Here is a 27336-nt window from a genome sequence, read left to right on the forward strand (position 1 = left end):
GACGCCCGGTCTGGGAATTTATGGTATGTGGCGCATCGGGGCATAGGCGTTTATGGTGCTGACTCGGCAATTTGGGTTTATGGTAAGAATGATTGCTAAGTCAGCACCATAAACGCCTATGCTCTGTTGCGCCACCTACCAAACCGGGCGTCAGCTGAGTTCCAGTGTTAGTAGTTCTACCTTGGGAACCACTGGCCTACGGTATCCCGTTCAATGGGTTTGCGGATTTCGGTTCTACTCCCAATCAATCAATCAATTAATGCTCAGGACTAGGCGTCCCCTCGCTGTGCGGGTATTCTGTGTTGGACGTCAGAGGCACAGTTGGGGATCAAACTGCCGAGAAACTTGAACTCTAACTTATGGGACTATGCGTTCGTTTATTGCAGTGTTACTCAACCTGGGGGTCGCGACCCCCAAAGGGATCGCCAAGCACTTTTGAGGAGGTCGCGAAGACTCAACCCAACTCGGAATGATTTTATCCGTATCATAAAAACTTTCCCTGTGACTTCTGTTTGGCATAGTAACTCTCACAACCGTTTGATTTAAACAGGCGCAACAATATTTGCGATTGTATACTTGTATAATTGCGGTTTTGGGATTTTCTTAACTTCACTGCACCTTACATAACGCCGAACTATTGCAGCCACCTTACATTGCAAATGTGTGATGAACACAATCAACACATTCTGGTAGTTAAACTTCTTGTGTGCGTGTGTAAAGGGCTTGCGTGGAGTTATAAAATCTCTAAAGGGGGGTCGCATAGTACAAAAGGTTGAGAACCACTAGTTTATTGTGATGTCTTCGTGTTCTTCTGGGGACATGATTGCGCATTTCGAAGGGTTTATCTTCATCCCCCTTTCTGCAGGCTTTTTCGAGTTCGAGGGTTGATAATTTTAGTTTTTCGAACACAGTTGACTCCCAGATAAAAAAAATATGTGACATGGTTTTGATTTGAAATTTGACAACTCACTTTTGTTAATTTATCAAGCGTATCGACATGCTTCACTTATTTCACTCAAAACATTGTGGATATGGAGGGGGTGGATGGACTTAGGTCCCTCTGCCCTGCGTACTAAAATTTCGAACTTGAGCAATCAGCAAATCAAAATCTAGCAAAATGTGCTACTGGACGTCTAGCACTTTGCAGACAAAATTCATTATGACTTAGCCTTATAAGCATGTAGTCTTTTCAAAAATAGCAACTTATTTAGTGCTTGAACTGATGCTTTTGAAACTCAACTCTTATGCCACAAGTTGCATCTGGTCTCTTGCAAATTGCAATGTAGCGGTAGCTTGAAATTTAATATTTGTTGGAACAAGTGGTTATGGGGGAAATTTTACAAAAATGTGAAACACTGGATTTTTCTGTTGGTATTACAATGCCGTTGACTAGAGTTCCCTCTCGAGAAATCTCGAAAAAATCGAGTCTCGAGTCTCGAGAAATAAATAAAAATTTCTCGAGAAAAATTACGTCATGTATCTTAAACAAAAAGTAAATGCGACACCTCTTATTACGTGTATTTTTCGTTTCAACTCGCCTCTAGAGCGGACTGGGCACATAACTTTCTTATTTTGCTTCCGAAACAGCGATTTTTAACGTGCGTTGCCGCTAAACTTTCACCTTTCCCAGGCAGAAGCCTGGTTGCATAAGATCTATAACAGTCGCTTCGTTTTTGGCTGATTTGCTAGCGAATCACTACTTGCGATCGCTACTAGAAGCGAAAAAACGTACAATCGGAAATTTGTTTGTTTGTTTTTGTTACAAAATCGGCTTAAATAAAAATTTCGAGACTCTCGTGATTCTCGAGAAATGGATTTTTAATTTCTCGTTTCTCGAGAAACTAAAAAGTCGAGAAATAGAGAAACCCTACTGTCCCACCTACCCCAGTCCCACTTTCCAAAAATCTTATATATAGGGCATAGAACCATAGATTCTTAATCCAGCTAAATTTAACCCTGCAGGGCTGCAGGGGATGCAAAGCTGACTCCTGGTTATTAACTGTTATAGCAGAACTTATATAACGTTTTTACGAGTTTTATTAAAAGCAAACACACAAACATATGGACACATGTGTATGCAGATAACTTACTTTTACGACTTCAATGATACATCAAATTGGCGAGCGACATGTACATTGGGCGAATATTTACAGAATACACTGGGCAACAAAAAAATATTTTTTTACTGGTGTCTGGAATGTTTTAACTGATTTTGACTAATTCTAGTGCCCTGATTTCAAAAATGCAATCAGTTTATCTGTATCACGTCTAGTTTTCCTGTTATGGTACATCCACATTTGAAAAACAATCCATATGTATACACAATAGTGAAACTGGTTTTGAGTATTTTATTTGGAATTAACGTTATTGCAAGAACAAAATTTCGAATTTAATTTTAAATGTAACAGGTGGACACTCCTAACAAACAAAATTCAACACAAAAAAACAAAAAAATGTTTCAAATTTGTAAGTTATCAGGTATACCCCTACACATGTACTTTGGTAACTTTCGGAACTGAGTGGCAGCAATATCGTCCCGTTTAATTTTTGCTTGTCCTAAACCCCTAAGGCCACATCGAAGTGTGCAAGATATGCACATTTGATACAGACCTTTTTTTCTTTTTAGTTGTGTTGTATGGGTTTACACCAGAAATGTAGCATAAAACATCTTGGTAATTCATGCAACACCTTATAGATGACCTAGCCACTATTAATTTTAGTTTTACCACCTTGCTTTACTAGCCTGAAAATCACTCCATAAAACACGTATAGTTTAAAGTTACCGCTAGCCTGCACCAACCATTTTTAGACAGAGCATAAGCATAGAACGCATATTCAAGCTATAAACTGACTGCACTGTAAAAAAATGATGTGTATAATGTAACAAAACTTTAACAAACACATAAAAGCATGATTTTAAAGTCATTGAATCAATATGGTTATAAATTTTGATTTTGTGAATAACTTAAAAAGTTGATCTGTTGAAGAAAACCGTAATGATTTTTGAAATCAGCACCCCAAAATTAGTCAATATCAGTTTTAACATTAAAGACACCAAAAATTGTGTTGGCCAGTGATATCAATTTGCACTTCGACCAGTATTTTAACGGTTAGAAACAAGAATCATAGAACTGGAGTGACTTTTAACATTTGTGGCGTGGTATTTGAAGGTCCGGTATTTTACTAAATCAAGATTACAATCGATGGCGATCTTGAGTGAACAACGGATAACAACACTCAAGGGATAAGATATCAGACATGCGGGAATTTGAAAACAATGTACTTGATGAACCAAAGTAATTATGCTTGATTAACTTAGGGTTAATAGGGTCAACGGAAAAGGGAAAAAATACAAATTACAAAAATCAATCTCGAGAAATAAACAAGTGCATGTATATTAGTTAAGTATAAGAGGCATAATTGTTTACCTTTCTTGGGAGGAAAAAACATCAATTAGCAAGATTCTTCTTTGTTACTTTTAAAGTGTTATTATCCTGAAAAAGGTGACCTAAAACGGGCGACAGTTACATATTCATCTTTTTTACATATTCATCTTTTCTAAGAAAGTATAATAAAGATAAAACTTGAGCCACTTCAAAGAACGCTTACTCAGGATTGTGGTTGCAATTATGTCAACAGGTATCTTTGTACAAAAATAGATTATAGGTTTCTGCAGTTGCACAATGTTTGGCATGAACAAAGGTCAGCCAGTTCAAGGTATGACATTAAATATAGCTCATCAGTAAATACCTTAAAGGCAGTGGTGGGATTCAGCCGGTTCGCACCGGTTCTAAAGAACCGTTTCAGAAAATTTTATGAGATCAGCAAACCGGTTAGCATTACTGGGTACTGCAATGGACTTTTTGTAACAGAACGGGCTGAAAAATATGACTTGTAATAGAACTGGCTGACAAAAAATTTGAATCCCACCACTGCTTAAAGGTATCTGTTTGACCAAGTATTAGCAATTCCCCTTAAATGATCATTTTCAGCATAATAGCGCATAAATTCTATTTATAAATTGACCATCAAATTTATTTTGTTTTCTGGCCACAGCAACTGTTTACTTTTTGATGCACTTATTTACAGCTAAAAATTTTGTCACAGTTTTACCACATTTATTGTGTCAGTGCCCACTTCTCCCACAAAAAAATGTGTACAAATGTATTGTAGGTTTTAACAAGACATTACAGTATAACTTTATAACAGTGAGAATTTAAAATACATTTTTTATCAATTTTAATTGTCTGGAATCGGTAATGCTATCTACATTTTTTTCTATAACAGTGAATTCCAGCATCACCCAGGTCATGCATGCAGTTCAGTACACACTAAGTCACTTAAGTTTTTTGCAAGAGTTGTTTTTTTATGTTTTTTAGCAATTTCATCCTACCACAGATTGTTTATGTTTAACTTTTTTCCCTGCAGGGCAACCCCAAATATCTTCACAAACCAGTGACCCTGAAACTGCATTTATGAGAGTATTCGTGGGAAATCTAAATACACTTCACATCACTAAGAAAGATTTAAGAACACAATTTGCAAAATATGGATATATCACTGGTAAAATTATGTTGCAAACAATAAAATCAAATTTTTTTATTGATTAAATAGGCAACTATTTCGGCATACAGTGGCAATTAAAGATCTTTTTAAATAACCTGAATAGGCAGCAATGTGATTAAAATAGTTTATTGTAACAATTTAACTTAATTTGTGCAGCCATTTCGATACACAGGGGGTTTGCATTTGTACAGTATAACAACCCCAAATCAGCACGGAATGCTGTTCATGGTGAAAATGGAACATTTATTGGTGGGCAGCAGATTGGTAAGTTTACATTGTTAAAATATTTTTTCAAGGCTTTATGTGTTGCCATAAATATTTGCCTCGTATTGTTATAATTGGAACTCAAAAACCTCCATCAGTTGTAAAATAGTTAAATGCTTAACTGTGGAGTGTCAAAGTTAAACTACATTTTTGCAACAAGGGGTTTGAATTTGATTTTTTGTTTTTCTTCTGTTGCCCTAAAAGTGGTTATGTAGTAGTATATCATCTTTGCTTATACAATCTATAGACAGGCAGGGTTGCCATACCGTCCTTATTTCTAAGATTTGTCCTTATTTTGAACGGCTATGTCTTAGAAAAGTTCATTGTCCTTATTTCTAAGAAATGTCCTTATTTTTGACTGTAGTCCTTCTTTTTTCTTATTTTCAACAATTAGAAGTCAAATCCCTGCTACAAGTAAACCTAGACCTGAGCTGTCGTGAGATGCACAAAATATTTTCTACGAACAACGAGTTACTGAAACAGATTGTTTCTGTACAAAAAATATTGCAAATATTATGTCATGACTCGTATAATTGCAAAGATTTGTTTAAAAACGTTTGTTTCGTTTCTCCTACAAATTTGATTTTTCGGTTGTCCTTATTTTTGGTTTCAAGTCGATGGCAACCCTGGACATAGGTCATTTTTGACTTGGTTATAGGTTTGTGTATGTACAATAATACCATTGATGGCCAATGTTTTAAAATTGAAAACAAAACTTGTGACTCAATGGGTGCCGTTTTTGTTCACACCTTTGGACACAGAAGAGTTTTTTTTAATTGATTTACACCAGTGGTTCTCAAACTTTTTTATTGTCGGGGCCAAATGGTATTTTTTTAAGTGTGTAGAGAGCCGCAAAAAAACGAAACCTTAAGAAAATCACTAAAGATTATTACTTTGAAAGCTAAAACAGCAATGTTTAGTGGTTTTCTGAGGTCTGGTGCGAGCCGCAAAATAAGTAGTTGGGAGCCGCATGCGGCCCGAAAACCGAGTTTGAGAACCACTGATTTACACAATGTGAATGGGTATCTGTTGGTAGCTGAGCACCACAAACAAAAGGTTTCTGTGGTGAAATAGTGTTGTAAAGGCAACCAGACATATGTTACTTGTGTTATGGATTGCCTGGCGGACATTTTTGCACTTGGTAGTTAGGGTGTTGTCAACAGCCTTATGACATCAGAGGCATTAACATTAACGGACCGAAATGGCCCCCCAAATTTCTCCAGCGGTTTCCCAAAAAGCAAACATGGCTATTTTTTCGTATTTAAATGAAACACTTGCGGTCTCTTAAAACTACTTAGCGGTCACCCAAACCAAACCTTAAAAAAAAAACCTGGTCGTGCGTACAAGGCGTCTGTTTATGGCTGCCTTTAGGTCGTTCAACCATTTGTCGTCGCAAATATCTAACTGGCTCAAAGGTGGCTCTTCAACAAATATTACCGAAAAACAACTCGATTTGTCCGTTTTTTTTTTTTTTTTGTAGACAGGGATGGTTGATTAGGTAATGTTTTGCCAGCGCCATTGTGTCGCTCTTGGTGCCTGTTACATCATCTGTCTGCCATGTTGATCTGTGTGCATTCCATCTTGTGTTTTTTCCGTTTGTCCCACGTAACGGTTTTTCGTTTGTCCCACGTATTGTTCTTTGCATGTGGTGCAGGTGGCCACGTACATACCATAATTTTTGCATGTCAGTTGTTGCCTTAGGGGTATAGAGTGATTGGAAGGGGTGGTGACACAGGAAACTGAAGGAACCATAGCTTTGCACCCCTTTCTACAACCACACAATGCGCACTTGCCACAGGGTTGTGAATATCCACCTGCCTGTTGATTCGACATATCCAGTACATGCTTATTTGATAGTATTGCGCCCAGTGTTTTGGGGCGTTGAAACGCAATGCAAGCCTCTGGTTTCAGCGCTTTTTCTTTGCCTGTCAGGTGAAGGATGCGTAAAAAATTTGTAGCCCAGAACTCTTTTATGTGACTTCTGCGGAGTAGTTTTAGGTCCAAACCGTTGTTTCCAGGTGGAAGCTAGTGTGATTATGTCCGAAGTCATTTTCGTAGGAAAGCAAGTAATTAAACATTTTTGCTGCAACCTCTCAAGGCTGTAGATGAAGTTGGCATCATATTCATTCAGGCGGCGCATGCGTACTGCTTCCGAAAACACAATGGATTTAATATGAAGGAGGATGGTGCGAAAATCCATTTAAAAAACGACAGAATACAGAAAAAATGACTTTTTTTGCATCATCTGCACTTTTTGAAATCCATATAATGTCGTCAATATATCTTTTGAACACCATCGTGTAATTTTGTATGGTGGAGGCGCATTGATGAGTGATGGAGTGTAGAGCTATGTTTGCCACTTATACCGAGTGGCTGTCGCCAGTGATTATGCCTGTCTTTTGAGAATACAAGCTATTGTCAAATTGAGTGACAACATTTTCCAAACAGTACATAGTAAGCTTGACCAACAGGCGCTGGCCTGTGACGCTATGCTTAGTATGGGTTTTTAAGGCATGGACCAGTGCTATTTTTGTCAAATTTCGGTCCAGGCTTGGATAAAGGACCTCTTCGTCGGCAGCCTCAATAACTTTACACAATCAGTTTTTTTCTTTGGTTTTTGACAGCTTTTACCACCCAAAATACAACTCCATGAAACAACTATTTTTGTTTTAATTTTTGTGGTTGCAGAAGTTTTACCTTGTTTTGGTTTTCAGGTTTTTTATGGTTTTTGAATTTTTCAGACATAAATATTGCAGCTGAACCAAAACCAAACCAGAAACCACAAGGTTTAAACACAGGAGTTTCACAAAGTGTGTAAGTTTTCACACATTTTTTGCAAAATCAACATATTAAACTGCATTTGCCACTTTTTGAAATGCAGCATATCTTTGCTTTTTAAGAATAGTTTTGAGAATTTTTATTGGTTCAGCCTTTACATGATTTAGATTGCAAAACCTGCCAAAGGAACTCTAGTGGTTCAAAATTGTTTGAAAAAAATGTGTCACTTATTTGTAAACAATTTTTAACAAAAATTGTTGTTCAATATACAATTTGGTCCAATAAAATAATAACATTTTAAAATGATATTTGGGGCTTTGCAAAAAAAGTGATAGCTTTTGCAAGGAATGTATGATATCTATTCTAAACACTGTGGTAATGACATAAGATCCAATAGCAGTGTTATGTTTTTTATACTTGTTTTACAACACATCCTAATGTAATATATTTTAGATCAGGGGTGCACAACCTTTTTGGAAAGACGGCCGCATCGCAGATCTTTATTTCACCAACGGCCACCAATTACCTTCTTGTTTTTGTTTTGAAATTTATTATGTGAAAATAGGGCTTGTCCCACATACATAAACCATCTAATGGCGTCCAAAAAGCCCGGATAATTTAAAACTTGATCCACAGATTAAGCTAAACAGTCTGACGACCAGTCTGAGCTATTTATGACGTCATAATCTGTATTGTGACGCAAGAGATGACTGTTTATTTGCATTGTTTGCATACAATAGGCGTATATAAAGTGTGATGCACAGGGTTTCTAGGCTGGTAATGTTCTTTTCAGTCTTACAAAATCGATTTAGTGCAGTTTGAAAGTCAAAATATTTAGCAAAAGAGTTGTTTTTACGTCACGGCCGCCAGTGCATATATTTTAATAAACATGTTCACGGCCACACAAAATCGTCTATTTGGCCGCAGGTTGTGCACCCCTGTTTTAGATGTAGCAATGGTCTGAAACTGCTTTATCTGAGATATTAGCATTATTTCTTAGAAATATTGGAAACTACTGTGCTAGGAAAAATATACACAACGTTGCAGGTTTTTACTACAATAATTCCATAAAAAGAACACATATGGTGTGTCTGTATTTGTTTTCAACCTAATGGGACTTTTTGATCACTCAATCTGATATTTCTTTAGATTTACACGCATGATAAATACAGTCTTCCTAAATGTTTGTTAGATTGGCTGTATTTTGTGAAGTAGATGACCAAGAATTTGCATACTTAGTTATTTGGTGCTTTGCATGTAACTTTGACTTAGATTTATTCATTTTTTGTCAAACATAGCATGTATTACCGTATTTTACGGACCATAAAGCGCACCCGATTATAAGGCACACTGTCAATAAATTGCTTTGATTAGTTTTTTGTTCATACATAAGGCGCACCGAGCTATAGAACGCAACGTATTTTAAGGAGTATGGGTTATAAAAGTTTACTTGTTACGTAATAAATGTAAGCAAGTCACAATAGTACAATGAGCAAAAGAAAAAATGAGTCTAGTGAATATCACAGTTGCTAGTTGATTTTACCGTAGTTTATTGTGTAAGACGGTGGTTTATTTATATAATAATAGTATCGGTACTGGAGTGTAGGCAATAAAGCACTACTTGATCCATACATTAGGAGCACCGGCTTATAAGGTGCACGATCAATTTATGAGGAAAAAAAGGATGGTCCGTAAAGTACGGTAATATGAAAACATGGAAAGTCACCTTTCTAATTGCCCTTATTACAATGTCTTGCTTGTGCATGGTTGCCAGTTTAATAAGTTTAACCACAGCTGAAAATACAGTCTTGTACAATGATTCAAATCTGGGTAAGGTAGGTGTAACAATGTTCTATTGCATAGGTTTTTAACTATTTTCTCTTGTTTATCCTTTAGCAGACTTTGATGGTAATTTTAATGCTTTGCAGCCAATTTTGGCATACCCAATAAAGTTTTTACTTTTTTGACCCTAGACGCTTATGAAATTTACTGCCATGTAGAACCCCTGTTATTTGTGATGACAACCTCTAACTGCACTACTACAGTTTTTTTGCCTAAACAACTTTTAACAAGTTTTCTGCTTGAACCACATTTCCAACTTATGCAAAACAAACCTATATGGAACATCATGAACATATCTAACTTTCAAATATTTACTGCATGTTTATTGCAGTAAAGTGTTGAGGTGTACAGCTATTCAAACACTATGGGTTTCATGCCATCTTTAAACTCTTAACATCACTCAGTGTTAAAATGATGCCATGGTGACATGAAAATTGTTGGTCAGGGAAATAGCTGGTTATTACTACAGTTTGTACATTTTAGAGCTGTTTCTGGAAAAATCGTGATGAATATCCGTGGTCGTGGGGCCATGGGTAGCAGAGGAAGAGGTAGAGGAGTTGCATTTGGAAGAGGTGCTTTAACTGGTTTGGCAAAAGTACAAGCGGGAAGAGTTGAAAAGCATATTCCAAAGAAACCTCCAGTCCGAAAAAGTCCACAAGTTCCGATCTCAGATGTAAGGTTAAACACATAATATTGCCTATTTTCTCTATTATTTATTTGTTTTTCCTTTTTTTGTTTGTAACACTCGAATTTGTTTTCCTGTTGTGGTATAGAACAGTGGAAACTGTATACTTATTACTAGTGATACATCAAGGTCTTCCAGGTGGTAGGCCAACAACTTACTCACAGCCAATTTTAGGCAGAAATATATAATTTTGCATGAAGTTAGGTCATAAAATAAGATTTGCATTTTTTAGTAAATGTGCATTTTCATGGATTATACATTTTGCATTATTGCTCTGTAAATACGTTTTTAGATTTAACTTGTATATTATGCAAAACCTACATTGTTCTACAAACAAACTATTATGTAAACAAACATTTTTTTAAATGTAGGTCTGCAGTTAAAGTCCCTTTTGTTGATCATCCAATGGGGTTTAACTGCTGTTTGGTTTGAAACGTCTGTTTCATAATTGAAACATTTCTTCCTCATTTGTTTTTCTGATATAAATGGGGTTTACACATAGTCAGATTGCTCTGTGAAACAACTGAATGTAAGCAAGTAGAAAAAGTCACTCATTTGGAATCACTCGTTTAGAAAGGGTGCTTTAAATCAGGGCTTCTCAGACTGTGGGTCGTAATATAATTTTGGGGTCGCAAAACATTATGGGTTATTATGTCAGTCACAATAAATGGTATACGTGCGTACATTTATTGTTTAAACATCATTCCTGTGTAATCAAAATGCTCTAAACACATTTTGTGGAACTAAAAAGAGTATTACCAGCCTAGTAGCAAGATGCGCCAGACTTTTTTATGCCTATTGTGTGCAAACAATGCGAAAAAGCAGATACCACAAGCGTCACAATATAGATTATGACGTCATACAAAATAAGACTATCAAGTTAGAAATTAATTTAGGCTTTTTAGATGGTATATATATAAAATATAAGTATTTCTTTACATCATACCCATCAAGGGGTCGCGTAGAAATCTCTGTTTAAAAATGGGGTCGCAGAGCAAGAAAATTTGAGTAGCTCTGCTTTAAATGACCCATTGGATTACAGACCTCCAGCATGATTTCTTAGCTTTATCTGCATAAAATAGCCTTATCGGAATGATCAAGGTTTTATGCCTTATTTTGGCAGGTTCAGACTCTTGCCCTGCCTTCTGCAACACATAATTATGCAGAAGTAAGTAACATGCAGAATTTTGTGAAATTGGGTCTGAACAAACTGTTTCTAAATTCCAATCTTTCAACAGAGAGGCACATCTTTCACCCAAGACAATTTCCCCCTTGAGTTGATCAAAACAGAACTGCTAGTTATTCGCCAAAAAGTTGATTTTTTACTAACACAGCTGCCAAATGGATTATCTGATAATGCATGTATGGTTTGACATTCAATTTTTTGGACTTTCGAGTTTAGCAATTTTTTTTTAAATACAGAGCCAAAAAGTCTGTGATTGCTTCCACTTCACAATCTACAACTTGCTGATTTGTGTTCAAGCTAATGTATATTGACTACTCTGCTGTGGAAGACCAATACTGTGTCCCTGTCCATCAAGGCTTAACATCTTTTGCTATATCCTGTCAGTAGTCTTTGCATGAACATGTATGATTTGAACTTTTTATTGGTCAAAACTGCGACAATAACACATGCTGACACAGAGATTTCTGTTGTGAAATTATGTTTTCTTAAGTTTTACTTCATCAATGTCTCGACTTTTGGTGCAACATATTCACACCTTCAAAGTAACACTGTATTGTAAGCAGTAACCAACTGCTCAATGTGCAACACCAAACGGCTTTTTATAACAAGGCATGAATACAACAAAAGAGAAAATATACAACAAAAAATAGGTCTCGTTTGTTTTCCAGGTATTGTTGAGCACCATACACTGAGGTAGATCCGATTCCCTCCGGTTAAAATAGCCCTGTTTTGCGTAAGCTTGTTTCTTTGCAGTAGTACTTCACAGTGGGTAAAAACTTGGCATACAATCAGTAAGAACAAAGTATGCCATCCAAGTATCGGTGTATGCCAAGGAAGGAACCGGAAGTTTACAGCCTTACACCCAAGTCCATACAAATAGCAGCAACACATTTCTATTGGGCATTAGTGAAAAAACAAATGCACCAATCCCCAATATGATACTGGAACTTGCAACAATGATAGAAGTTTAACACAAACAATAGGGTTGTACTTCAAAAATGAAACTTTTATTGTCATAGATAAGTGCAAGACACTCATAGTCTAATGGAAAAGTAAGTGCAGAAAGATCTGTCTGTGTTTGTGGGTGTGTTGGCAAAAAAACCACCAGACATTTAAAAATGCAGGTGGTTTGCTACTTTTGTTATCTACGGAGACAAGGTTGAAATCCAACTGCAGAACCACAACCTGACCTTCCTCCAGACATGTTGGTTACTTCCCGCCACTCATTACGGCATGGTTCATAATACTCCACACTTGATAGAAAGTCATGCCCATCATATCCACCTACAAAAAGTAATTTAATGTAAATAAAAAAAGTATGTTTTCCTAGAGTGCATACTGGTGGTAGAGTATTGGTATGTTTGTGAAAGGCAAGGTTACTTTTTTGTTTTAAATCATGCAACTCTACAACAGTTGATATTTTTCTAGAGTGTGTAAGATTTGTCAATGTTTGGCCAGCACAAAGTAGGTTAAAATGGCGATATGTGTTGTGAAGTTGAAATAGTAACAAAGGGATTCAAATAATCGCATTGTGCTACTAAAGAACTCTTACATTATTTCATAAATGTTACAGCTCATGAAAATTTTGATGTTGCAGAGTTGACTAAGGTAAAAATTGACAATGTTAATGTACAAACGCCCATCCACCATGTGCAAATACTAATAGAAATTTACATTTTAACAGTTTTTGGCAAAAGCAGCTCCAAACACACAAAAAAGGAAAACTTGGATGATATTTTTCTCATAACCAACCAAGTGCAAATATTTTGCCATTGTGGACAGTTACTGCCAAGGCTGATCGTCGGTGTTTCATATGAGCAACGTATTGCCAAGTGTCTTCTAAAACATTGTAGCGCTCAACTGAGTTCAACTGCTCTCTTCCATCATAACCGCCAATCGCAAAAATAAAGTTTCCAAAGGCAACAACACCTATAAACGAATTCATTGTTCAGATTTTACAACTTATTTGTAACACCACTGACAAAACATTTATTAGCCCTCTAAAACTCAAAAATATTTTACTATTTCATGACTATGCATGCATTCAAACGATTTTTATCATAATAAGGGCAACCAACTAACTCTTGTCTGATTCGCTTAAGACAGTGTTTCTCAATCTTATTCGGACCGCGTACCACCTGACGACTATTTCTATCGCTGCGTACCACCTATCATAAACCGTGTTTACATGGATAGACCAATAAATAGGCCAATTTTCTCCCTGACTAGCATATTTAGCAATTTCAAAAGACTGTACAAGACACGAGTTTCGCCCAAACCAGTGCTGAACAGTTGGGTCAATTGAGTTGCAATTTTAGATTGGACTAATTTAGGTATCACAGAAAGCTACTCGCGTACCACCTGAAAAGTTCCGGCGTACCACTAGTGGTACGCGTACCACAGTTTGAGAACCACTGGCTTAAGACCATCAACATTTCAGACTTGGCTAATGTGAGAGCAGCAATTTTACATCATCGTGAGTTTTTTTTATACACTGCAGTTTACTGGTGCTTGCTTTACCTGCACCACTTCGAGCAGTAAGCATTGATTTCACAAAACACCACTCATCATTTTCTGGATGGTAACGTTCAACTGAGGAAAGCCGGTGTTGTCCATCAAACCCTCCCACTGCATAAAGCATGCGATTGATAACAGCACACCCAACACCGATTCGCTTGGTTTTCATTCCACAAACCATTGTCCATGTATCCTTCTCTGGGTCATACCTAGACATGGCCAAACAATTTTTAAAATGCAGTGAATCCAAATAAATACTTACAAAATACAGTTGTCTTCTATACAGAAGCAACATTATAGGATTTTAACCTATGGCCTTCAACATTGAGGTGATTCTTACCTTTCCATACTGTTGTGGTGAATTGTACCTTGCGAACCTCCAACAGCAAATACCATGTGGTCTATAACTGCCACTCCTACTCTGTTTCGGGGAACATTCATGGAAGACCTTTGATTCCACTGATCAGACATTGGATTGTATCTGAGAAAAAATAAAATTAAGCATCAAAGAGATCAAACTCTTATTGTAACTCCAAAGCATTTTCGATAATGTACTTTTTTAAATGTGTTTTGGTTGGTGGTAAAAAGTAAATGCAAAACAAACTAATGTACTACTCATTAGGTAATATCATTTGGAATCAGGTAAATCATATGCGATGTACTGATGATCATGATTGAATTTTCCTCAAACATGTCAGTGTGTCATTTAAACTTATTGATTAGTTCATTTTTTAATATCATCAAAGTATTATCACCTGTCACATGCAGCAGAATCGTAATTTCCCTCTGGTGAATTATTTCGTCCACCAATGGCATAAAATAAACCATGAACAACACAAGAAGCAATGCCAGAACGAGGCATAGGAAGATCACGAAGTCGTAACCATACATTCTCTTCTGGATGGAAGCATTCCATGTAGGGCAGTGAATGTCGAAGATATCCGCCAGCAACATATATCACCTACAATGTTCACAGACATACTGATTAGTCAATGTAATATACAACTGACCTAAATCACCATGAGACCGGCCAAACCCCAATAATCAAAAGTCCATAGTTAAAAAGTCTAATGGCCTTTCGATTGTTTATCAGCAAATGGCCAATATCATGTTTCATTTCATGTGCTTGTTTCACAAGAATTGCAATTTGTGCAGCCAATGCTGAAACTGTTTTTATTCCTTGGATGCAGCATAAAACTAAAAGGGTTGGCATTGGGGGTAACAAACTACCTTAATCTATTGTAGCATTACTTAATTTAACAAATGCAACTGTACAAATACATGTGAATCCAACTATGAAAACTGACTGCCTGGCAGCATTCCATTAGTGTGTGATGCTACAATTTAATAATAATCACTGACTGCTTCAGAATTTAGTACAGGCAAGGACCACCTATATGCATTGTTTAAAATATTTTTAAGATTTTAAAGAAAGCGATAATAATAATCTGTACCTGGCCAGCTTCAGGAACACGAGGCTTGTGTTTTATAGGTTTATGCAAAGTGAGGTCTTTAAAGATGTGAGCCAAATACTCTTTGCAACGGGGTTCTTTGTTAACAACAGGACAATTTTGCAATTGTTTTTCCAAAAATCCTGGTGTCAATGAATGACATCTTACCTATAGAACATTATTGTAAAAGTAAGTCGTCTGTACCAAACACTAACAGATATTTCTACCACAAACTTACCGCTTCCAAAAGCATTTTTAAATATTGTTGTCGTGCCTGTCTGTCATACTGTACCCAGCACAACACTGCATTGTACACTTGTGACTCACAGTCAACATGGATTTCATCTGATGCAATTATTTTAGAAAGTCTACATGGGGAAAGTGTTTTGAATTCTTCGCTTTGGGACACCTGTTAATCAAAATATGAAAAAAAACTATTTGCCGCAAGCCCACAAACAAAAATGCAAATACACACCTCTCCAAAATGCGCACAAATATATTTTTCAATCTTCTTTTTCAACTCTCCACACCCAAGATCATCAGCAAATGCTGCCAGCCCCAAACAGTTGGAAGGATCAACTTGGTTCTCCAAAAATCTACAATTTTATCATGTTGAGTCCAAAGTTTTTCGAAATTTTTGTTTTTAACAACAGAAAGTCAGGACTACTCCTTTAATTGTGTGGAAAGTGCAGCTACTCACTTGCAGCAAATTTGAATAACATGTGTCATCTGAAGCATGCATGCTCCAACCATGATATAAAGAACACACTGTTCACTTATTAAAATTCTTGAGGTATATGCAAAATCCAGAAGTTTTGTAAAAACCTCAGGATGTATCTCCCTCATGTTAATTTCTGACATATTTCTTTCTCTGCAACCACCTAAAAATATTATGGTTCAAAAGAAGGAACCTCTATTGAGGGCTTTGGTTAGTTTTCACTTACTGAAACAAGCCATAACAGGATGGCACATACCATCTTTAAAAATAAAGAAAGGTAATCCTATACAAACTTTTGTAACAAAGCAGTTCATAGTATTTTTGCACACCTGTAAACATAGCTTTGAAGTATGGAGAACATGCTGCTAAAACCAGCTTGTGAGCAGAATATTTCTTTTTTTGACCATTGTAATCAAGCTTGATTGTAACATCACAAAGTAAAGTGTTTTGCCGTAGCTCATTTATAATTGTCAAAGAATCGTTGGGATATTCTTTCAACTCAAATCTTTCAATTCTAAAATGTACAACCAAAACAATATTCATCACACTTCCAATCGTTAGCAAAATAACTACTACTATGAGCATCACAGTTAGAGAGGCAAAAACAAAATATATATATACTGCATGCAATGTTGGTTGCTCATTTCGGTAGGTTGTCAAACGACTCGTTTTTAACCATTTTATGTAACAATTGGCAGGTAAGGCATAAAACTTATAAACTGACTCAAAAGGTAATCAACACATGCAAATATATGTGTGTGAATAGACAATAAAATGTTACCCTTACCGATCTCCATTCATAGAAGGGATAACTCGTCCAGGGCATTTTCCCATAGAACTACTGCTCTTTTCAAAACCAAGTTTTTTTAGTTTGCAAGACATGGTTGACTTTCACAAATGGGTGTTAAGTGGTCAAGACACGGAGATGTCACCCTTTTTCATTTGATGATCCACATATTATTTTCAAATAGTCCATTACAAATATTAGAAATAAATACAACAAAACAACCTGCCAAACCAAAAATTATTCTCAAGTCAAACACAACAAAGTAGCACATTGTTCAAAACAATGATTTCCTTACTACGTTCGTAGGTTATTTAATAGAATGCACAAAACACCAACCCAAACTCCACAGCAAACCTGTGTTAAACTTAAAGCTTGTTCGGCAACAAAGAGGGTAAAATTTGCTGACTCACTCCGGCAACCCATTTCAGTTCTGCCGTTCGAGACGGACCGATGAACTGGTTGAACTCGATTTGCCACAGGGCACGCAAACTTTGCAACATCCATCACTAGAATTTACCTTTATTCTCAAAAACTAGTGCAATTTTAAATGAGAGCATTAGGTCAATTGGAGTATTGATTATCATCGAAAATTTTCAAAAAATTACTTGCGATCCATGGATTACATCTTCTTGTTTTGTACGTTGAAATGACTATCGTTTTAATGTACACGAAAGGACCAGACATGGAACAAATTGAATTCATCGTCATTCATACCGGTTTTGCCACCTTCCTGTTATTGCAGCGGTTCTTAACCTTTTTTTGTCCACGCCCCCCTAAGGTGTTTGTCGGGCACTTCACGCCCCCCCAAACAGGCAAAAAACGACAGCTTTTTCGAACACATGCAGCAATGGAACTACCAGAAGTTTTCGTCGCCTATGTTGTAAACCAGGGATCACCTCATTACGGCCCGGGGGCGTTAAAGATTGTGCAAACATTCATAATACATTTAGTAATAAATTATTACTGATAATTATACCTGGTCTAACAAGATTACAAGGCATAAGTATCATCCAAAAGCACTTTGTTACGTCACAGACAAAAGCAAAGAATAGTAATTGTGTGCGAACAATTGCCTTTTTAGTTTTTTGTGGTAGAATAAACGTGCATTAGTTGGTATGTGACATTTCTATATCTTTCATAATTTGACAATTAAACAGCGGCACAATCTGAATACAAATAAGATCGTGGGAAGACATGAACCCTTTGCGGTCTCGTCAAAATCGCCTCGCGAGTGCCAGTTTGGGAAAGGCTGCGTCAGGGCTTGTAACCCATGCGGCTCTCGAGCGTGATTATTAAAATTATCCGGCCCGTAGTTAAAAAATTTGGTGACCCCTATTTTATACTGACAAACTAAAACTTTGCCTCGTATGTCATTATTCAAAATTTGTTATGTAACAACGTATTGCATCATCATATTCGTTTGTTTTTTAAAACGTTTGTGCTCGTTTTTAAAAAGAATACACTACACTTACAAAGGGGGAGGTGAGTCCAAAGTTAACTAAATTTGTTTATGGGGTTAAGAACCACTGTGTTATTGGGATTTGCCAAAGTTGCCAACGTGATGAGTATTCACTTGTTCGAATACATGACTAAATTACGAGATCGAGTATTTGTAAGAATGTGTTTGTTTGTTTTTTTGCAAATAAGATTCGAATGCAAATCGATTTGTCTGTGAATGTAACCTGATTTGACCAGTTTTACTTTATGCTACGAAACAATGATCGACACAAAGAACTTCGGGTTTGACGTACGGTTAATGCAATTGTGGTGTTGTAGGCCAGTGGTTCCCAACCTTTTTTTAACGCGACCCAAATACTTACCAAAATTTAGTTTTGTGGTTTCTCGCGACCCATGGACATGCTTTTTAGTTGTATTTGTGTCTGTAAATTCGGAAAGCTTTTTAAAAATTACTACGCCAGTCTAGCAAATCAATAACCTTATAACGAATAAACGCTGTTGTTTTTTTCGACCAAACATTTCCATTTAGCCCGAACTCGGAGCTGAATCGAAGCATTATTAGCCAGACAACGCTCTACTGTGAGCTAACACATCACTTTATGACGTCACAAACAGTTTTAAGCATTATCACTACAAGTTGTGATGAAGTTTATTATTGGGCAACAATTTAATTTAAAGCCCTAGGTAATATAAAAGTAACGCTACGAGGCGTCAAAAAGTAGATGCTGTAATGGTCACTATAACAAGCGACCCAACAGAATGTTCAGGCGACCCAACTTTGGGTCGCGACCCATAGGTTGGGAACCACTGTTGTAGGCAACATATCAGGTTGTTCTCAGGACATGATAGCTAAAGCGGGTCAAGTTTTGGAATCAAACATCTCGTGAAAATTGGAGGGAATTTATAGACAAGGACGCGAATCGAATATTGTTTCGAAATTTGAGGGTGACAATTTTGTAACTTATAGAATTTGATGACGTCATAACGACCGTAAGAAACGTAATGACGTCACAATCAGTTTTGCGCACGTTTGGGTACATTTCATCACATTTGTGTGGCAATTTTTCTTTTTTACAGTCAATCCGTTCCGTCAGTGGTTTCCAAAGTATTTTTGAAACTACCTCCCCCGACCCCGTAGTTTTCTCGATAACTGGGTGTGAAAGCAAACAAAATACAAAAATAGCTTGCCTAGTTTTTATCAAACGTAACGTACATAATTTGTTTTTAACTGGGTATTAAAATTTTGATGTGTAACCTACCAAACATTCAAAAACGTTTAAAATTTGTAAAAAAAACAATTTTAGGTTAGCGAATTAGTTACCGGTAACTTCTTTTAAAAGTATTTCCACTAGTTATGTCAAAGACACGACTAAACATAAATTCAAGGATTGTGCGCAAACAATCGAACCTTTATTTCAAAAAGTACGTACAAGTTCAGTTCATGTACGAAAAGGCTACTATGTGTGCGTAAATATTCATGAATGCGAATACAGTCATGCAGGTATGTATTTGAATGCAGGACGCACGCGTTTATCCCCATCACGTCTGGGAAACAGTCACAGTTGTATAGTAATTTAACTTTACCAGTAATTTTCAAAGTGATTTTGAAACGAATCCCCTACCCCCGTAGTTTTTTTTGGGCACAAAATAAAATACTTTCTGTTGTATATCTAATTAAATACTAAAAAATCAACAAAGTGGCAGCAGAGGCAATATTTTTGGCTCTGGAGCAAAATGTTGTACCTTATTTTTTTATAAATTTAAAATACTACACAGCTACAATTAAGTTGTACATTTGTTGCGAGTCGTTGGGGTCAAAGTTTTATGTAGACTTTGGTTGGGGTCAGTCGAACCGAAACTACAGAGAAGTGTTAGTTAGTTCATCCCGTATTTTTGCGTTTATTTGAAAATACATTACTTGGTTTAGTAAGTGCAAATTTGCTCTCGTATGTAATATTTTTGAAAACTGTTTGAGGTAGTCAATAATGACAATGCCACATGCTGAGTCCTGACCTGACAGACAGTTTGCAGATTCCATACTCCTCAGTAACCATGTTTAACAAAACTTGTATTGTTACACTTGAGCATTGATTATCTTATTTATGTAATCCACCCATGTTTTAAGATGCAACTATTGTGTATGTTCGTAAAGGTATTAAAATTTTAAGCGCTGCCCTTGATTGCACATTTGGGATTTTACCCCATGCCTGAAGAACAAAATGGAAAATTACCATGTGCTTGAACTCATTGGAGAGGGTTCGTTTGGCAAAGTCTTTAAAGGGAGAAAGAAATACACAGGTCAAGTTGTTGCACTCAAATTTATACCCAAGACTGGAAAGGCTGAGAAAGATTTAAAAAACTTGAGGAGAGAAATTGATATTATGTCGAACTTGAAACATGACAACATTATTGAACTCCTTGATCATTTTGAAACAGAGAAGGAAGTTGTAGTAGTTACAGAGTTTGCAGAAGGGGAATTATTTCAAATTTTAGAGGATGATGGCAAACTGTCTGAACAACAAGTGTGTGAAATTGCTTGTCAATTGCTTTCAGCTTTATTCTACATACATTCTCACCGAATCTTGCACAGAGACATGAAACCACAAAATGTTTTGATAGGTAAGGGAGGTGTTGTTAAACTGTGTGACTTCGGCTTTGCAAGAGCTATGAGTATGAACACGCTAGTCCTTACATCTATCAAAGGTACACCATTGTATATGTCTCCAGAGTTAGTTGAAGAGAGGCCATATGATCATAATGCAGACCTGTGGTCACTTGGTTGCATTCTATATGAGCTGTTTGTTGGAAAACCTCCATTTTACACAAACAGCATCTTTCAATTAGTCAGTCTCATTATCAAAGATGACATAAAATGGCCCAAAACAATGAGTGATAATTTCAGGACCTTTCTAAAGGGTCTGCTAACAAAAGATCCCATGAAGAGACTTACTTGGCCATTTTTGCTTAAACATCCATATGTAAAATCCAAAATACTAATTTCACAAGATGATAAGCATTCATCACCTTTAACAACTGAACCATCTGAAAGTGTAAGAAGAGAAAAAGAGAAAATGTCTCAAAAGATTGTCTCCAAAGGCAGTGGATCAAAAATTTTGCGAAAAGCACGACAAAAAATGTCTTCTAAGGGAAATATTCAACCAAAACATGACAGTAATCTGGTAGCCACAGAAAAAACAAAAAATGCTTCTCACAAGGATCTGGAAGTAAAGGCAACAACGCCGGAAAACTTATCCAGCATAGATATTGTAAAATTAGATGATAGTGATGGTGGATCAGATGTGGATGATGAATGGCAAGAAGTAATTGAAGCTACAGATCCATACAACATGCAGTTAACAACTCCTATGATGCTTTTAGGTGATAATGCATTCCGCACAAAACTAAAAGCAGATTTGGATGCTTCTATTTTGGGCTTGGTCAATGGAAAGCCAACAGCTTCTGGCAAGTTTACATCTGTGTCAAGGGTGATTACCAATTTATTAACAACCAAATGTGATTGTGAAACATTGTGGAAATTTTGCAAGGAAATATCTGTTACTGAAGAAGTTACCAGTTTCTTGTCACAGCTCTCAGATTATGCAACTGAGAATCAACCAATTTGGTTTTCAGAAGTTACCACCAATTTACTGGCTATGCTCACTGCCTACTGTGCGAGTGATTTTAATGTCCAGAATATTGGCATTGCTGCAAATATGAAATTATCTACTGTGGAATTATTTGCTGAGTATGCAGGAAAGTTGGTTTTGTTGTTGGCAAAGATTATTTCCAAGTTCCATCATGTTCCAATTTTGGAACAGACACTTCTGTGTTTGATATTTTTGTGTGAAAGCTGTGACCATGGAAGAAATAAATCTACAGCTTCAAAGGTTTATCAATTTCTCTTGTCTTCAGGAATTGTTAAAAGTGTTTTTGAAATGGCCTGCTTACAAGCACCCCATGGAAATTTGGGAAGACAAACAATCCTAGCTGTGTCTTGCTTAACATCAATGCTTTATGTGCCTGTCATTGCATTACCAATGCAAACATGCAAACAGCACATTTGCAGTTACGTATCAGAATTATTTTTAAAAGACAGTGGTTTGCTATCAGTGATCCTTGAACTTCCCATCAAGCAGCATGAGGCCTGTGTTAATTGCCTGAAAATAGTTTATACTTGTTGCCAAAATAGTGCATCTGTTTGTAGATTTGTTGCATCCAAATTTAAGAATTCATGCTTGCAAGCTACATTGCACCAAAAAATTGTGTTGGACTCTGAACTTCAGACACAGTGTTGGGAATTGGTACTTAATACTTTCACTACAATTTTAGATGGACACAATGAATTTTCCTCCGTGCTGGAAGAAAATTTGGCAGTGCTGACATCCATTTTGATGAAATCTACTCAGCCCACAGTCATTTTGTCTGTAACTTTGCTTATGTACAAACTAAGTTGCTTGGGGGTGAGTTTTCAGCTTCCATTAATTGAGTTTTTTGATCTAGTTGGATCAGCTGTTTCCAACTTGACTGAAGTTGATGTTTTACCTCCAACTAGTACAGGATTATTGGATGGTGTTATTGGAATGGGATTGGAAATAGTAACAGACAACCAAAGCCAATCGGTTGCAGATTTTCTGTCGTCTGGAATCTGGACCACATTGTGGTATCGATTAGGTCATGCACTCCATGTTGACATAAAAAGCGGCCATGATGCTGAAACTATCACATCAACACGTACCTTAACAAGTGCAAGAGAAGATACACACTATTATGACTGCATGCTGATTTCATTGCATGGTATAATAAACTTTCTCTCACTTTCCCTCAATGCATTTGCATGCCAACCATTAGAGTTCACAACGTTATTGTCCATAAATGATGGAGTTGTTCTGCTGTCTTTGTTAAAGCTGATATCAAAACAGTTTTTGGACAATCCAATTTTTATGGACCATCATGAGTTGCAGGTGCAGATAATTGCAAGTGTATGCCAATGCCTCTATTTACCTTTCTTGGCTGATATTGGTGCATTAAATATTCAGCAATTGGTTACAGTTTACATGGAAATGGAAGTGCCTTTCACTTTAACCAATTTGTTTCCATACATGTCTGTAGAAGAAAATGAAATGCCAACTAATTTAGTAATCATGTGTTTTCAAAACACCTTTCCTGATACTAAGGATTTTAGAGCATTATGTTGTAGTAACAGCATGGCTGTCAGCAACTTCTCAACCATGCTGTCTTCAGAGGAGGTACCCCTTTCAGTCAAAAGCAGCATTTGCAGTTTCTTCCAACTTTTGCTATCCGACCAAGGCATCGAAGTTTCAAAAATTGTATTTGATATTCTTTTTTATTCTTTATGTGAAAAAGAGTGTGCTATATTCAGCTGTCTAACATCTGAAGATCACAGTGTCCGAAAAAACATTTGTACTGTATTTTGCATCTTGGTTTCTGGACCTGTTACACGACATATCAGTGTCAGAGATACTGTTCCCAATTTTTTTACAATAAATGAGAAAGAAATTTCATCAAATGTTATCAGTTGCTTTGAAAAAATTATCCCTATTCTCTGTGATGATTTTCTATGGGGCAGTGCCAACGAGCAAATGTTAGCATGTTCTGTGTTGTGCCAGGGCTTGTACTGGAATACTTCAGTAGAGAATGTACTAACCACTTCTGTAGTGAATAAATTGCTGGGTACCATTGACCAAAATGTGCCTTTTGGCATGAAAAAGACAGCAATAAATTGTTTACACAAAATGTGTGTCTGTAAGAATGTTCACCCCAAAACAGTCAACGTTGTTTTAACACACATTAATAAAGTGTTGTCAGACATTAATAAACAAACATTCAATCTGGGACATTTGCCAATGACTGTGAATACAGTTGAACATGTTTTTTTGTTTGCACTCCTAAAAAATATTATTTCCGTTCTTAAGGATTGAAACCTTTAACTTTCTTGCCTGCTTCTTTAATGACAAATGTTTTAATGCCTTGTGATTGTGCTTTGCTTTCTTCCAAAGGAGAGACTGTACCTGTTTACTTTGATTGTTTGCTATTTTATTGCATCAGTTTAGTTCCAATTGTAATATTGGCTGCGTTTCTCGGTACTTTTATATGTTGCAACCTGAAAAATTTGGTTTATTATATTTTTATTTTTAAAATAAAAGTACCTTTTGATACGAAAAAAAAAACACGCAAGAAAACATGAACATGTGTAACACTGCTTGTACAAAGTAGTTTGTAAAAAAACCTTACGAAGCCTTTTAGTTAAACTGTATTCAATGCTGATTCTTAGAGTAGTAGTTTAATTGCGGATTTAAATTGTTAAAGTTTCCTTGCCCCCTGGAATTAGAAAAAAAACGGATAAATGAAAAAGTATAGTTTGTAATAAGTGAAGTTAATATAGTCAAAAGCGACTTTAACGATACCTGTTTGTTTACGTATTTCGGGTTGTTTCGCTGTTTTTCGAACAAACAAAGTGATACACGTGATATATGCGTGGCTATCAGGGGATTATATTTTAAGCCTATGTGCATATAATTCTTGTCAGGGAGTCGAATCGGAACTGAACCCGCGAACCAGTTTGAGCGGTTTATTTCATTAAACCCGAACCGCAAATTACGATTTCTCAAAAACCCGAATCGGAGTTGAACCTTTCCAAAAATCGCGGTTTATATGGATTATGGACATGTGTGAAGGGATTCTCCAGCGATGTGAGCGGTCAAGTGTATATTCATGGGCGTCCGCAGCGGGGGGCAAGAGGGGGCACGTGCCCCCCCCCCCCCCCCCTGGAAAAAAGAAAAACGCAAACGGTCGGAGAATCCGCAACTTAAAACAAAATACAATAAACATTCACACAGTGTTATACAAAAACTATTCCTGGAACGTAAATTGAAGACGCCGTAGGTCTCCACCCCTTTATTACAAGTGTAACTGTAACAGAACGGAATAAGGTTTTACAACAAATTAAATGAATCGAACATTATTACTTAACAATAGTTCGGTAACAAGCATATTATTACGTCATTGATGGATGTGTCAAACAGGCATTATGTGATATCTTCACTGTATTTGTTGTTACATCTGATAAGGTTCGTCAATGTAAATCCTACTTCCGTTAAAAAGTATTTGCCAAACCTACCACATACTTCAGTGATGTTTAATATTGTGTTTATTGTATTATTTTGGTACTTTGGGATTGGCAAGAATGAGTAGCGCAGTCAGATGATTTTTGTTCTGAAATACCGTTTATCGAACGGCGATGTGACGATAGTTTTGCCCTCCCCTGTATTTTTTCCTGCGGACGCCCATGTGTATATTCATTGGTCAGGAGGAACTCGGTGCCGTTTATGGAGCGCGATGGATATTCTATGACTTACGGGAAGCTAGTGTTCTAGCCTGCTGCTCGGCTGTGCTTTTGTTGTGGAAAAAGTTATACAAAATGGCGGGTATATTGCGTATTGGCACGTTGCCGCTACAAACCCTACATTTTGTTTGGCGTTGGGCTCGAACCGGAACCGAACCAGTAAAATTTTTTGTCAATTAATAGAAGGTATTATTAAAAACTTAATCCAAACCGTATTTTTATATAATTTACTTTTAAATATTCGTAAATGCTTTTTGGCTCCATCTATCGGCATTTAGCAAAGTTTGTGTGACATGAGTTCTTACGTTAGTAAAATTTCCAGAGTTACTAATGTGATGTGCGAACTTAAATCACACAAAATTTGCTAATATCCGAAAAGTGACGCAAATTGCTGAAATATTAATTTAGCAGCTAAGCAAGGGAAGGGTTAGACAGCAAGTTTTTCAAAATTTTCTATTTGAAATTAAGTAAACGTGATTTGAGTTCTCACTTTAGCTTTACCGCAATGCAGCCGTGGATAGGAAAAAAAATATGTATTTTCGATGTAAAAGTTTTCGAGTCAAGTGTCCCGTTATTTGAATGATGCTTGAAGTTTGGTGGGTGTATAAGTAGCCTATTCTGCTGCGGGACTGCAAACGCGCCGCGCACGAACCTGGCGGGGTACAGTCACCAACCAACAATGTGGAAAAGAACAAATAAATAAATAAAAAACAAACAACTGAGTTGCGAGAATACGGACAGCTCAGTAGGAGCATAAAATGAAACAATAACTTACTAATTCAACTCTTCGATTCTCATTGAAAGTATCGAAACACAATAGAATGCGACGTGGCTGATATCGTGCTTTGTTTAAAATTGTGTTTTGACGATGTATCATCTTGGGCCCACAGGTCGTTGAAGTTTAAAGTTGCAATAAACCAAGAAAATCATGTCGTGGCCACTAGCCTACTATGGAAAGGAGAAATAATTCCGCGAAACCACAGCGTCATTGGCGCCAGTGTATCCACTTGCTGTCTGGATTATCATTTCGGTCGCTTCTGTTACAGTGCAAACATGAGTAAAAATGTTGTTTTATTCGCAAGACGTTGGAGCACTTACATTGAAGACTATTCACTTTCAGGTCCGGTTCCAACCGGATGGAACTTGATACTGTATTGAACTTGCTTTGAAAGTTGAACATTATCTTCCCGTTAAAACAACCTGTTTTTATAGGTTTCCTTGATGTTGTTCTCACCACAGTCAACTTGTGCAAACTCCCTGGGATTAAAAGATAAACACAAAGCAAGATATACATAATTGTCGACAAATGGTTCCATGCGTCACCAACTCAAGAAATGTTGCCTAATGTTAGTTGGTTGACTTAGGAGCTTCTATATAAAACGCTAAGGCTCGTTAAAAAATTTTCATATTCAGGTATAGACGGTAAAGAGGCATTGTCAACATGGGCCGACTTTTGGTGTGTCTTTTTGTTTTTGTGACAGTACTGATGACTTGCCAGGTAGGCGCACTACGTTAAAAGTATCACTATCAAACATTTAAAATGTGCGTTTTGTTTTAGGCCAGTTCCTATGACTATTCCGGATGTGCAAAATATGATCGAGACTGCATAACCTCAGAAGACTGCATATCTCATACTGACAATGCTGAACATTGTATGCGTTTGCTGTGTGATCACGACAGTGAGAGGTATATAGACCTAATAAAAAAGTATCAAGGTTCGA

The 27336-nt window shown here is 36.7% G+C and overlaps 3 protein-coding genes and 1 pseudogene across 7 annotated transcripts; 2 read left to right on the forward strand and 2 right to left on the reverse strand.

Moving 5' to 3' along the window:
* The first annotated feature begins 682 nt into the window (after positions 1-682).
* LOC145224806 (RNA-binding Raly-like protein) lies at positions 683-11782 on the forward strand. 4 transcript variants are annotated; one of them, XM_080091388.1, is made up of 9 exons: positions 687-3296; positions 3640-3717; positions 4429-4563; positions 4723-4830; positions 7572-7644; positions 9934-10123; positions 11259-11303; positions 11374-11497; positions 11558-11782. In XM_080091388.1, coding segments are annotated over exons 2-9 (711 nt in total). In that variant the 5' UTR covers positions 687-3296; positions 3640-3683; the 3' UTR covers positions 11560-11782. The 4 variants fall into 4 exon arrangements, with proteins under 4 accessions (XP_079947515.1, XP_079947516.1, XP_079947513.1 ...); XM_080091387.1 differs by lacking the exon at positions 11558-11782 and having other exon boundaries at positions 686-3296; positions 11374-11551; XM_080091389.1 differs by lacking the exons at positions 3640-3717; positions 11558-11782 and having other exon boundaries at positions 683-3296; positions 11374-11551.
* LOC145224807 (uncharacterized) lies at positions 6046-6922 on the reverse strand (annotated as a pseudogene).
* Positions 11783-11849: 67 nt separating the features above from the next.
* Positions 11850-17042, reverse strand: LOC145224805 (kelch-like ECH-associated protein 1). The gene is made up of 11 exons (XM_080091385.1): positions 16795-17042; positions 16337-16521; positions 15990-16170; positions 15765-15885; positions 15528-15698; positions 15293-15457; positions 14594-14799; positions 14179-14319; positions 13842-14047; positions 13074-13250; positions 11850-12605 (listed from the first exon to the last, which is right to left on the reverse strand). The coding sequence occupies exons 1-11, from the start codon at positions 16887-16889 to the stop codon at positions 12463-12465; spliced, it is 1791 nt and encodes a 596-aa protein (XP_079947511.1). The 5' UTR covers positions 16890-17042; the 3' UTR covers positions 11850-12462.
* A 3044-nt stretch (positions 17043-20086) lies between these two features.
* Positions 20087-24486, forward strand: LOC145224622 (serine/threonine-protein kinase 36-like). 2 transcript variants are annotated; one of them, XM_080091159.1, is made up of 2 exons: positions 20089-22712; positions 22805-23018. In XM_080091159.1, the coding sequence occupies exons 1-2, from the start codon at positions 20472-20474 to the stop codon at positions 22940-22942; spliced, it is 2379 nt and encodes a 792-aa protein (XP_079947285.1). In that variant the 5' UTR covers positions 20089-20471; the 3' UTR covers positions 22943-23018. The 2 variants fall into 2 exon arrangements, with proteins under 2 accessions (XP_079947284.1, XP_079947285.1); XM_080091158.1 differs by having other exon boundaries at positions 20087-24486.
* Positions 24487-27336: the final 2850 nt, after the last annotated feature.

The sequence above is a fragment of the Phallusia mammillata genome, chromosome 4 (assembly GCF_965637545.1).
Source record: "Phallusia mammillata chromosome 4, kaPhaMamm4.hap1.1, whole genome shotgun sequence".
Classification (NCBI taxonomy): domain Eukaryota; kingdom Metazoa; phylum Chordata; class Ascidiacea; order Phlebobranchia; family Ascidiidae; genus Phallusia; species Phallusia mammillata.